Raw genomic sequence first — 13,799 nt, 5'->3', positions numbered from 1 at the left:
GCTGCTGATGCCATGCAGTTTGTTTCCAAAGAAAACATTTTCATTTGGAGAGCGTGGAGAAATTTCCCTCTCCCTGCTGCTTGTGTGGAGCAGGCTTGGTGCCAGCATTTTGCACCTGTGTGTTGTAGGGTACCTGTAGCTGTTCTCAGTTTTGTAATAAGTGTAAAAAAATAAAAGTAGATGTAGTACCATACTTCTGATAGATTTAGTGGCAATGCCATTTATGCAGGGTGTGAGATTCACAAAGTCCAGTTTGGGTGGTGCTTCAAATTCTAAGGTATCAGGAATAAGGCATTTAAATGAACATTTTATTAATCCGTAATCAATTTAATAAAATCATGCCCAGCATGAGGACTCCTATTCCAACTCTTTACATTCAGCACACAGACATTTACAGACAGGTCTAGAAAAATGCAAAGATTCATCTGGAGGGTGGAAATATTGGACAAAAAAAAACCCCAAGATACAATAGCACCATTTCAAATCATAACTCTGAATTCGAGCTTTTATTGTAATTACTGATTTATTCTTGAGATCAACTAAATAAATTAAGCATTGAGTCACAGAAGGGTTTGGTTTAGAAGAGACCTAGAGATGATCCAGTTTCAAACCCCCAGGATGGGCAGGGGTGCCATTCACTGTCCCAGGCTGCCCCAAGCCCCATCCAGCCTGGCCTTGGGCACCTGCAGGGATGGGGCAGCCTCAGCTCTGTGGTCAGCTGTGGATTGTTTCAGCTGCTGGGTTTTGTCTCACAGGTTCCTGTACTGGATCGATTGCTGCGAGTCCCCTCACATTGGCCGTGTGGGCATGGACGGCTCCAGGCAATCCGTGGTGGTGGAATCCCAGATATCCAGACCCATGGCTCTCACCATTGACTACGTCAACCACAGGCTGTACTGGGCTGATGAGAACCACATCGAGTTTTCTGACATGGATGGGTCTCACAGGCATAAAGGTTGGTCAATACTTCAGCTGTTTGTTTGTTTTTTTCTTTTTGATGCTTCCCATGTTACGTATAGTTATGTAAAAATTGCCCTTTAAAGCCTTTTTCCAACCCCCTCAAAGATGAATGCTTTCCTTTCATCAATATTTTAAAATCTGCTTTTCATTTTTGTTCTCTGTTATGGATATGAATAGCTTTTAAATGTGCAGTACTGTGTGTTTGTGGGAAAAATGTCAAATACAAAAAGAAGCTCTGGGAGCAGCAATCTGAGACAGCCCTGTCAATTTTATACTCCGGCATATATAGACATGTTCCTGATTGAGTTACAAAGTGAGTGAAACTTGCTGGTAAAAGTAGAAGGGATAGATCCTCTGTGCCATGTGTCAGAAATGGGCTAAAATCAGCCTTTTCTCCCACCTCAGAAAGCCTGGAAAAGCCATTAGTCTGCTCAGCATGAGACCAGTATTTCAAATGCAATTTGGGTCTTTCCTGGTAGATGGGTGAAATAATAACTTTTGAAATACTTATGTAATGAACTAATCTTTATCCCTGTGTTTTGCTTCTCACCTGACAGATAATTAAAGAGCTTGTGTCATTTATCTATAAAGTATTAAAAAAAAATAAAAATTCTGCACTATGATGAATAGTTCTCATATTCCAAACTGTATAATTAAACATCTTTCATTTTAATTCAAATATATGAAAAAGTATCGGTCTTCTAAGTTTCTGTTGGGGTTTTATTTCATATGAAATTGTTATCTGAGCTCCTTCCTCAAGCTTTACCTAGACCTCAGCCCTGCTGCACTGCTGGTAAAGCTTCATGGATTTGGGCTTTTTTAGGCTTTTATCTCATACTGGGTGCCTCCAGGTCTTCCCAAAACCACAACTGATGAAAAAACTACTTTATTTTCAGATCAAAGCTTCACCATGAAATAAAAAGAAAAAAGGGAAAAGCAAAACAACAACTTTGCTAGCCCTTATATTCATGAATCGTGGGTCATAAATACCTCATGAATAATTCAGTGGCAGTTGTTGGAGATGGCAGAATGGAGACGCTCTAGCAGTAGCAGTGGGAGCTGTGAATGTTCCCATTAATCTCAGCATTGTGCCTGTGGTTTTTAGGGACAAACACGGTCAGTCCAACCTGCTCCCCTCAGCAGCCCCGAGCAGGATCCCTGCTGACACTCTGTTCTTCTGCCACAGGAAACAAAGCTCCCTGCTCCTCTCAGTGTCATTCCCTGTGCTGCTGTCCTGCTATTTTTGTTCTCATAAAATTATCCTCTTCTTACTCTTCTTTCTGGATGTTTCAGAGGAAAGAAGTAAATAATCACCAATGTGTCTCTTAGACCTAAACTGACTGCAGCGGTCAAACCTTTCAGTTTTCCCTTTTAGCCTGAGAGCTTCAGAATTTTTCTTTCTCCAAAAATATCCTCCTATCACTAAACTCAGAACACCTTCAGTGTCCATGTCCTTGGTCTCCAGCCTGTGGGGTTCTCCTGCACAACTGGGTAAAATCAGTTCCAGCTGCTTTATATCCACAGAATTTTGTCACAATGCCACAGCAAATTTATCCAAATTTTGTACCACTGAAGTATCTGAGGCAAGCTCCAGAAGAAATAGTGACTTTGTGTAAAGCTGGTATCGTGCTGCTTTTGAGGACATGTCTCTTTGAAATCCAGATGGTGTATAAATATTCAAGCCATAAGAAGGGAGCTTTGGGAGAAAGATCCTGAGGTATTTAAATGATGTGAAAGCAAGATTTGTCCTTAGCCAGTGGTTGTAGAGGATGAGGTTGGAAGAGACCTACCTCATGGATGACCAACCTCATGGATGACCAACCTCATGGATGACCAACCTCATGGATCACCTAGTCCAACCTTCTTTGGGAAAAGCATGGTCTAGATGACCCACAACCATGTCCAGCTGCATCTTAGGTGTGTCCAATCCACCATTTCTCTGGAAGATTATCCCAACAGCTCAGTGTTCTCATTGTGAAAAGTTTTCCTTTTGTCTCCAGCCGTAATCTTCCCTGGGTAACCTGTTCCCATCACCCTTCACCTTTTCCATATATAAAGGGAGTCTCTTTTTCTTTGCAGCCCTCTTTTAAGGCTGAAATGTGGTGATGAGGTTTCTCTTCTCAAGAGTGAACAAGCCCAGTTGTCTCAGCCTTTGCTCCACAGCAGCTTTCCCAAGCCTTGGATCATCTTTGTGGCCCTTGTCTGGATCCTCTCCCACCTGCCCACACCTAATGCCTTTGTCACTTTCTGTTGTCAGGAGTTTCACTCAAAACACCATTATCTAGTCCAAATGAAACTGTAGAAAAGTTTCTGTGGATTTAACAAAACAGTGATAGAATTCTTGGTGTCTAAACCAGATGAAACAACCCCGTGGGTGCTCCAAGGGCAGCTTTGACAGTTTTGCAGAGTTCCCACAATTACCCTTTAATCGGAGTCTTTTCCCTTTCTCCCTGCTTTCTCTTGGAACCACCAACCAAATTAAGACTTCAATTTCTTCATGATTCAGCACAAGACTACAAATCTTTCAGAAAATGAAATTTAGCCATTGTAAAATAATTGTTTTAATTGGGGAAACTAGAGAAGTTCAGAGTTTCAAACTGTTACCCCCCCTTGGCTTTCTGATATCTGGACACGCTGATAAGCGCTTAAATGAGAAAGATTAGCTTTTATCTCTTGTTATAACTGTGTTTCTTGAGGGCATGTTTTTCACAAGGATTTCATGGTCTGTTTTCCCTGTCATTTTGGACATTTTGCATTGTTAGAATTAACTAACGGGGAGATGGTTGGGTTTGCTCTTATCCTTTGTGTTTGCAAATGGAGAAGGATAAAGGCACAGATATGGTGACCACAAAACATTCTCATGGAGGAGAGGAAAAGGTCTGAATGGGAATGCTGTGAGTGATGCAATCTGAACTGCTATTAATGGCAAACCAAGCATTTTCTCACTCATTTCTGTGACCTCTGAGGATAAGGCTGGCTTGCTCTGAGCATTTTTTTTCCTGAGACTATTATTTTTGAATCTTAAATTATCTGTTTCAAAATGTATCAGAAAATGCCACAGAGATTTCAAACGATCCAGCAAATAAGTAATTCATCAAAATTAGTGAATTTCATACCATTAAGGGATGGTATGAGACAGTGTGCAGTGTTCTGTGCTCCACATCAGATAATTTAGGATAAACACAACAATCTTAGGCTAATCATTGACACACTGCCTGTTAAACCAAAGAGTGTTCATTACATACAATGGCAGTTTACATTTATTTAGATCTCGGTGTTAACATTTTTTCAGCAAGCATGGGGGTTTTTATTAGTTTATTTCTTATGAACCTTAAAGCTTTTTGAGGAGAACATCTGCTGCTTTTCTCTTGTTCCTCTGCATTTCAATAGAGAAATGGTCTTTTATAATTGCCAAGAGAGTGCTAGTAAGAATTTTGAAAACATGCTAACTAGGCCAGAAATCTTGGAGTACTTAGGAGCTCTTCTTGGTGCTGGGGGCAGCGATGACCTTGCTGAGCTGTTTGAAGTTTAATGCGTGGTTATATAAACTGTCTTTAGAGCTTAGCCAGTACAGCACTGCAGCATTCACGAATGTTACACACTGTAAATGATTAAGCAAGTATTGAAGCACTAATCTGGCTAAGCACTAAGCTGGTTCACTTATGTGAGCTTTAAAAAATAAAAATAAATAAAAAATTTAAGAATTTGTCAGACTTAGCTGCTTTCAGTTCCCTCTGCCCAGAGGAGATGCAGACTTCACAGCTCCCTGGGTGTCTGGTTGCTTCATGCAGGTTTTCCCAACCTTCAGGGCTCCTAAATCCCAGAGGTGCCTGCATTCCCCCATTTCCCTTTGAAGATGAGCATTTCAGTGTAATGAAATTAAAAAGGGAAATCTGACAGTCCAGTTTAGGAAGTACAGAAACTTCTCTGAGATCGAGCCTAAAACTGTGTCAAGTTGATGCTTTATTCTGTAAAAAGAAAAAGTTGGGCACCTCATTCCTTCATCTGACAGGAGCATGGAAATGAAGCAATGGAGAAGTGTTGCATTTTAACTAAATTATTATTACTAAATTAGTTCTTTAGCTGTAGTACAGCTGACAGAGATTAACTTTGCTGGAGTACCTCACTTTGAAAAAACACTCTGTTCTTGAGATGACATCTGCCTGAATGTTTGCAGTTCTCAGAAGTGGAGATTATATATGCAAGTTTTGAAGTAACAAATACAAGGAGTTTGGAGATTACAACCATTTTAATTTTTAGTGCCTTTAATTTCAAAAGTTGCTCATTGTGAAGAGTTTCTAGGTAGAAGAGGAGTATTTGTGTCAAATGCTGTACTCTGCCAGCAGAGTTTATAAAGAGAGTATGTATGTTTATAAAATTGTCCTGATGTAGAAGTGGTCTAAAAGATTACAGAAAACAATTCCTTCCAGATTTATACTGGAAGTTTTCATAGTTTTCACCTCAAAAATTTAGAGAAGTCTAAAAGAAAGTTTGTTTCTCAGAGCAGATGAGAAGTAGTTCTAATATGGCAACAGGCTTTTCCCAATTTTTGAGGAGTCTATAGAATTACTCCTTGTAGCCACATCTGATAGCACAAACTGATAATTGCTTCCTCTCCATTATCGACTTCTGGATTCACTTTTCATAATTGTTCCAATTAAATTCTCCCATCCATATGTCTTCCCAAATCTGATTACTTTATTTTATTGGGTTACTTCTGTTTTAAAGGATAATATTCAGGAAAAATGACTCAGATTCACCTTTATTAAGGGCAGTTCACACAGTTACATTACTCTAAGGTTCCCCAGTCTCCAGTTTATGGAACCCAATTTATGAAGTTTGACAACAGGATGGTTTATGTATATTCCACTGGTCTTGTGAAATATGTCTGAATTAAATTGGATTATAAACTTCTTAAAATAGATCACTATGCTTGAAATTTCTCCATGAGCTGGACTTGTGCCATCACCAATTTTAAGGGATGGGCATTGCTTTCCATGCAGTTGTTCCTGTCAGGGGGCAGTTTCAACAGAGAGCATAAACCCCACATTTTCTGTTTTCTCCCTGTTCGTATCCCCACAATGGAAAATGGGAGGATTTTATCAAGGAAGCTGCAGAGTTTAACAGCTCCCATGGTGTCAGTAGAAGATAAATGAGATAAACCAAAGTGGCCCAGTAGTTCAGCTCATAGCTGGATGATGGCAGGGGAGGGAAATATAAAGGAATAGTTTGGGGGTCACTGGGAATGGATATCAAAACCAGCAGCAAGACAGGAGTCTAAGGTGAGGGGCTGGCAGGCAGGTAAATCTATAAGTCTGAAAATAATTTAAAAACTTTTGAAACTCCCTAGCTCACTGTGAGTTGTTCTACTTGTATATATCTGAGAATAATTTAATTACTGTTCTGTACTGCTGTGGAGTAACTGGCATATAAACGACTGCTCACAGTGAATTAAAAAAGGCAATAAAACATTTTAAAGTGGCACAATAAAATATTTCATTCCTAGTTCTGATCAACTGGTTTTATAGGCAGATCTGGAAAAAAATATGCAACTCATAACACTCTGGTGGTGTTATGTCTAATAGTGAGCTTTAATATCTCAAATACATGAGTGCCTTAAGATGTTTAGATTTAAATTTCCAACTTTAGTGATAGCAGTTTGGGGATGTATAACAAGTTTTGTGTGAGTGTGTTGTACTGAAATATTCTCAGTTTTCGTTGTTTCAGTTACATTTTTATACTTGCAAAATATCCCAGCACTGACTACTAGGAGTTCTGTCTTCCATACTTAAACCAGTATGGATGTGTGATGTATATATTAACTTTGCAGAAAGAAATCTTTATGCATGGATATGTTATTAATGATATGAGTAATAGCATCCTAAAATTGTTTTTTTAATTTTTTTTTTTAGTATGAAAAGTAGCTTCAGTTGCTGGACTGAATCAATATAGTCCATTAATATCTTTCTTTTCTGTTCACTGAGTTTGACAGGTTTAGGTTTTTAAACAAAGCATCAATTTCATAAAAGTAATAATGATGATAAAACAGCTTATCTTTAAAATATAGTATTTTAATGTAATATACTTAAATTTAATTATATCTGTCAAAACTACATACTTAGTCACAAGCTTAACAGAGATAATCTTATTGTCATTATTCATTATTAATTTTATGGACTAAGCACTTCAAATCCTTTATCGAAGGGAGCAAGCATCAGGGGTGAGCAGTGTAGGAAATAAAAAGTATTGACTGTGTCTCAGAGAGGTTCCAAGTTGAATTTAAAATGAGACAGAAACAGCTACAAGGGAGGACAGTGGGGGCCAGTGATTGCTGCAGAGGAGAAGATCAGCAGTCTCCAAGTTTGTTTGGTTTTGTGGGTTTAATTGCTCTTTTCTTATTAAGTGTTGTTCTTCCTTGATGCACTTTGTCTTTGGAGGGTTCTTAATCCTCCCTAGAAGGGGACCACTGGCTCCATTTAGATCAAGATGTCAGTAGGCTTTTTATTTCTATTTTATTTTTTTTTTTATTTGTTTAGATTTTTATTTATTTCTGTTTTATTGCAGTTCAGAAGGTGAAGTTTCAGAGGGTGGAATTCAAAACAGTGTACGTTGTTTTTTCAGGTTTGGTCATCCATGTAAACTTTCTGTGTTTGGGTGCCAAAATTCTTAAACAGAAACCGCTCAAATGCCATGGGGAGCTAGAAAGTAAATTAAATAGTTTCTTAACAACAATTAATTACCTTTAGCAATTGCTTCCCAGCTCTGGCACTCTAGCTGGGTGAGTTTTTGGGAAGAGCCTAAGAGGAATCTTTCACCTCTTCTGTTTTTGTAGATTTTGCACACGGGTAGGGCAAGGTTGAAGTCCTTTGTTTTTGGAAAGGGAAAGGCCACTTCTCTTTCTGTCCTGGAAGTGATCAACCATCTTCTGGATATGATAAGGCACTGACAGTTTTGTTTGTTTGTTGTTTTGGGGGTTTTTTTCCTCTTAGAAGGGGTCAACATTTGTCCTTTTAAGGACTTTTTTTTTTTTTGGTACATTGATTATACCACCCGCCAGTGAGAGCTTTTTTATTACTATTTGAGTTATTGTATTTGCTTTTACTTTTGGAAAAAACTTGTGTTTCAATAAGAGCCAAGGGAGCTGATCCTCACTTCTGTGTGGCTTCTCCATAAGCAGGTTACATAGCTCAGGAATCCTAGATGGAATGATTTTCATTCCTGAAATCAAATCAACATTTTTTTTTATGCTTAAGTAAATGTGCTGAGAAAATATAAGGGAAGCAGAGTTCACTTTTCAGAGAAAAGTAAACATTTGTATCACAAATATCACAGCCTATGAATTGATATTCTTGGATCAAAATTCATACAAAATGCAAGAGAGAGAGACAGATACATTTTAAGTCCGTCATGTTTCTCCTGTGTCTACATAATCATGTTCCCTCCTGTGGCTCTTCTCTTAAGTTCATGCAGCACTTTATCTTCCTTTATTATGTTCTATATTGTCAATTTTATTTGTCTTCAAGTATCTAATCATTTTTATTTCCCACCACTTCTGATCCATTGGAAGCCTCCTCGTTTTTCCCTTTTATTCCCTTCCCTGCCTGTAGGTTTTTTTGGTTTATTGTGGTGGGGGTTTTTTGTTTGTTTGTTTTTAGTGGTTTGTTTGGTTTGGTTTTTTGGTTTTTGTTGCCTTTTTTTGTGGTTTTTTTTGTTGTGGGATTTTTTTTTTGTGCGTTGTTTTTTTTGGTTGGTTTTTTTTTTTTTTTTTTGGTGGTGGTGGTGGTGGTTTTTTTTTGGTTGGTTGTGGTTTTCTGTGTGGTTTTTTTTTTCTTTCCTATTTCCTGCAGCTTTCTGAAAGGCCTGTGCATTCCTTCTCCTTTCTGTCTCCTCTTTCGTGCCCCTTTTCTCATCCAGTTGTTTGGTCAAGCCCAGTCTGGGATTAGCATTCAGTGTCAGAAAACCCCTGATTTATGGATAAAATGAAACACCACTAGAGAATCAGAGTTAGCGTCAGGTGTGGCGGAGGAGGAGGAATTGCAAGGAACTTGCCCAGCTCTGGCAGGAGGAAACTGTGGTGGGGAAAGGAATCACAAAAGTAAATTTTTTAGCTTTTACAGAATATATTCCTTTCTTACTAATGGGTTTGCAATGTGATAAACTATTTTCAAATAGCTGATGCAGAGGAAACGGAGGTGCTTTGTTATGACTAACCTGCCTTTACTTTAAATTTGCCCAAAACTGTCTGGTTTTGCTGTGCTTGCCAGAGAAAGGGGAGCAATGAGTCTTCCTTTCCTGTTTAAAACTGATTCACCCCACAGAGTTTGCTGTAGGGTTAATAATTAGTATTGCAGCAATTAACTGCTGTGTGTCATTTATGATGAGATTTTGGAGTTGAAGGAAAGAGTGAAAAAAAGGAAGTGGGTGTCTCTACTACTTCATACATTTATTAAAAAATCAATATTCACTGCCTGAAATTTTGGAAAGCGTGAAACACTGATGTCCTCAAAGACAAAAGATAAAGAACATGAGAGGCTTATTTTATTGCTCTGTCAGATAATCAGGTGTAAAAATTACTTCAGTTTTCTGTTCATTTTTGTTTGGTCATTAACACTGATGGGAACTCTACATGCTATAACCTCAGACAGGTCAACAGTTCTGATGTTTCCTTGCTTATAACACACTAAAAGGCAAATTATATTCAGCCATTGTACAACTATTCCTTAAACAGTAAAGTCAGAATTGGTTTCCATTCAATGCCTGTTTTCACAAAACTCTCTCAGGTTTATCTTCTACAAGAAAATATCTTGAGTGTTATGGTCAGCTTAGAAGAAATTTTATACGGTCCTTTTGTTATGTAAATAGTATTAATTCTTCTTTATAAGAATGTTATATTTTTATGGTCAGTGTAGAATTTTTGTAAGAAATATTTGTCCAGTGAGTCTGTACTCATTTTCTGGTTTACTTCAAGTGGAATTTCCTTTGCATATATTTGTACTATTCATTGCTTTCTTAATTGATTTTTTAATAACTTTCTCTACATTTCAGAACAGAATACTTTCAGCTTTTACAGCTTTAAATGGTGCAAGTTTGTGTTGATCATGACCTAATGAAAAGTTAATGCAGAGGCCCATTAAAATTACAGAATTGCTCAGAAATAAAAATAATGACAGGACAAAGTGCAGCTTGAATCTGTGAGTGTTGAGCCATTGACAGTTTCAACTTTACACCTATAAATGGCAGTAATAGGAAACTCAGTTTTTAGAAACTAATATATTTTGTCAGTTTTCTTTTAAAGAACATAAAAAGAAGAGAGTCTATTTTTTTTGCACTGATAAGGTGGGTTTACTTTTGTACATTTGAAGCTTTTAAACCTAGTGCTTGCAGAATTTATTTTTTTAAAATAAAATAAAATTTTACTTGATTCAATGACCAGTTTTCTTTTGTGCAGTGTTCTAAGTGTAATATTTTAATATTTTGTGCCACACACTTAACTTGGCTTCCCTGTTAATGCAGTGTGATGAGACAATTCAGGCAGTGTCTGGTAATCTCCTGAATCTTCTTTAGCTCATGAATATAAAGTTTCATCTGGATTCTGATGTGTGTCTAATCCAATGAAGGCAGGATAAATTGTCTGGCCACCCACAAACGTCCACTAAACCAAAGAGTGAGCATTTATTCATATATCTAGGCTTAGGAAACGGGGTTTGCTTCCTGGATATCCAAAATAAGGATGACTATGAGGTGTTTTTTTCATTGGCAGGGAATAATGAAGATGATGAAATCAAAATAATTTTTTGGTGTAAATCTCTTCACGTACGTTAAGGCTTTTATGTGTCTTTTTATTCTGATTTTAAGCTTAACTTTGATCAGAAAAAGAGAAAACAGACAGATAAAATAGGATATTTTTGTCTTTAGAGAGAATGGAGCGGGACCTTTGACGTCTTTAATTTGATGCCAAAAATAAGAGCAAGGGTCATAATTTATATGAACCAGTATTTTCTCAGAACTGAAGCAAAAATGAAATGATTAATTTTATGGAAATCTTTGGGATCTCATTCAGGGCAGCAGCTTCTGATGTCCCATCCTGCTTCTCCTGTCAGCCTGGTTAGTGTTTCCTATTGGAAACATTGCACAATGAGACTTTACAAATCTCAGAAATTACAAGAGCTTTTCTTGTCCTTTGCTGTGCGTGGAACTGTGGCAAAGCTGCCTCTCCAATGAGTGCCAAAATTGAGATTTCATTGGACTCTGGCTGATTTCTCGGAAGTGCTCTGAAGCTCTTTCAAAAATACCACGTTGTTATTTCAATGTGATAGATGTGGTCCATGGAAGAAAGGAAATATAAGAAAGGAAAATAATTTCAAGCATAAGCAGCAAGGTCTCCTTGACCAGAGGGCAACATGCCCTGCACTGGAGTTCAGTACTGGGAGGACTGTTGGATAGAAAATTGAATTTTCTAAGTTGTTGTTCCATATACCCACTATTAGTCATCAAGTCTCAGTGAGCTATGAAATGTTCCAAATGGAATTTGAGATTTGCCTACTCTGTCAGCACTTTCCAGGTAAAAAGATGCAGAAAAGGAGGTAAAGGTGTTAAGGATGTGCTGGTTAAACGTGACAGTCAGCTGCTCTGCTCTGCCTTTTCACCTCTGTCAGTAATTAGAGTGATTCAGCAACAAAAGATTATCATTTACAAATTAATTATTGTGGTCAGATATTCTCCTGTGACCTTTATGATTACTAGTATTGATGTTAAAAGGAGGGGGAAAAAAAAGTGGAGTTCAGTTCCTGTTGACCAAGAACAAATACTTCAGGATTAAGGAATGTACAATAGGTAAAGAATACTCCAAAGCTTTTTGTCCTTTTTGTTCTCCCATCCTTTTCCAATTTTTTTTGGCTCATTATTTTGTGGTACTGTAACTATCATCATCACTTTGTTTATTTCTTTTATATTTTATGGTTGGTGATGTTAGGAATAATAAGCTGTTTTATTGAAATGCTTATTTGAATGATAATTTTTTTTGTTATTTTTCCTGTCTCTACTGTCAGTGTATTTTGCTGAAATAAAATGCTGTTCATTGTATGGAAGGGTATTAAACACAGAGCATCAGGAGATGTATATGTTATGTTCTGGATGTTTTCTGATAATTCTATTCCAGTAAAAAGAGCCAATTTATGTTGCTTATGCCAAGAGTAGGGAAAGTTACATTTGTTCCTTATTACTTTGAAGTTTGACGTGTCTAATTTGAAATCTGGAGGATGCTTTTTTAACTGAAATCCTTTCATTTCCTCATCTCTGACTGGGCCAACAAATTCTAGGCAAGCAGGGCTTGTCCTCCATCCGCCTTCCTTGTTCCTGGTAATGCAGGACCCTCTGGTGCTGGGGTGTTGTCACCACGGTTATTCTGAGGATGTCCCACAGTTGTTCTGTCAGCCTGTGCAGTGGGGAATATTTTCCTGGCAGTTTCCCCAGGGTGAGCACTAACCTGAGCCTCTCTCCTTCCAGTCCCTAACCAAGACATCCCGGGGGTGATCGCACTGACCTTGTTTGAGGACTACATCTACTGGACAGACGGGAAAACCAAATCCCTCAGCCGTGCCCACAAAACCTCAGGCTTGGGCAGGCTGTCCCTGATTAACTCGTGGCACACCATCACAGACATCCAGGTGTATCATTCCTACAGGCAGCCTGATGGTAATTATCCTGTCTCTGCTTCCCAAGCAGCAATTCTTGTATTTAACTGAGTGGCCACTGAGTGCTGGGGTGCTGCATGCTCGTTTATCTGCAATGATTGTTCTGTTCTGCTTCAAATTGTGAGAGTTTTCAAATTAATCATTTTCAGACATAAATCTGTGATTAATGTTTTAAGCACATCTGGTGTTAAATACATCTAACGAAACTTGTTCAGTAGAGAGATAATTTATATGCTCAAAATTAACCCAAATACTGAGAAAATACAAAATTGTTCAGTTGCATTATGGTCCAAGTTACCATTTTTTAAGAGGGAAACGGTGCATTATAAAAACTTCTAACCTGGTTCTTTGAAAGCATTAATATTGCAAAAGAATACTGCCAGAGTGAGAGAATGTCAGAGAATGTGAGTGGTATGATTGTGTCTTATCTGCTGATGTCCCTGTGGTTGAATTGTAACTGAATGCTATTTGGCAATTGACCTAGATAAGCTAATTTTTTTCCTCTCATTATTTAAAAAAAAAAAAAAGGAAAGAAAAAAAAGAGCTTTTTTCCTTCCAGTATTGAACTTACAGCCATGGCAATAATTCGTTTTTGCATACAACAGAGAATAGCTTAGAGGCAAAAGGAAGAGCTTGCCTCCGTGGGTTTTTGATTTGAGACACTGGATTGTAAAGACAGCACACAGAACACAATTTCCTTCCTCCAGAAGGCAGGTACCCCGAAGTGTGCTGAGGTGAGAGGCTCTGATCTCCCTCCTGTTCTGCCCACAGTGTCCAGGCACGTGTGCGCGCTGAACAACGGCGGCTGCAGCCACCTGTGCCTGCTGGCGCCCGGCACGCTGCACTCGTGCGCCTGCCCCACCAACTTCTACCTGGCCGCGGACAACAGGACCTGCCTGTCCAACTGCACCGCCAGCCAGGTACGGCACTGCCGGGCTGTGTCTGACTGCTCTGCCCTGCCTTTGAACCGGGAGCGTGCGGGTTTCTTGTCTGCTTCTCTTCCTGTCAGAGCCGGGATTGATTCGCGGGAGGCGCAGTGTCGTGTTCGGACTCAGCGTTTATTAATCCTTATTTACAGTCTCATGAGTCGTGAGCTCTAACTAGCAAACTAGAGAATGGATGCTTCTAACTCTTTCCAAGCTTCTA

At 38.5% G+C, this 13,799-nt stretch overlaps 1 protein-coding gene across 1 annotated transcript in view; it reads left to right on the top strand.

The window, feature by feature from the left end:
- LRP1B (LDL receptor related protein 1B) overlaps nucleotides 1–13,799 on the top strand; it is a 295,406-nt gene that overhangs the window by 198,491 nt on the left and 83,116 nt on the right. Inside the window, exons 57-59 of the mRNA XM_063400998.1 lie at nucleotides 756–955; nucleotides 12,466–12,654; nucleotides 13,425–13,573. Coding sequence (XP_063257068.1) covers nucleotides 756–955; nucleotides 12,466–12,654; nucleotides 13,425–13,573 — 538 coding nt within the window. The remainder of the gene's footprint in view (nucleotides 1–755; nucleotides 956–12,465; nucleotides 12,655–13,424; nucleotides 13,574–13,799) is intronic.

The sequence above is a fragment of the Prinia subflava genome, chromosome 6 (assembly GCF_021018805.1).
Source record: "Prinia subflava isolate CZ2003 ecotype Zambia chromosome 6, Cam_Psub_1.2, whole genome shotgun sequence".
Classification (NCBI taxonomy): domain Eukaryota; kingdom Metazoa; phylum Chordata; class Aves; order Passeriformes; family Cisticolidae; genus Prinia; species Prinia subflava.
Note: the sequence above shows the minus strand (reverse complement) of the source record. Positions and strands in the feature narration are given on the sequence as shown.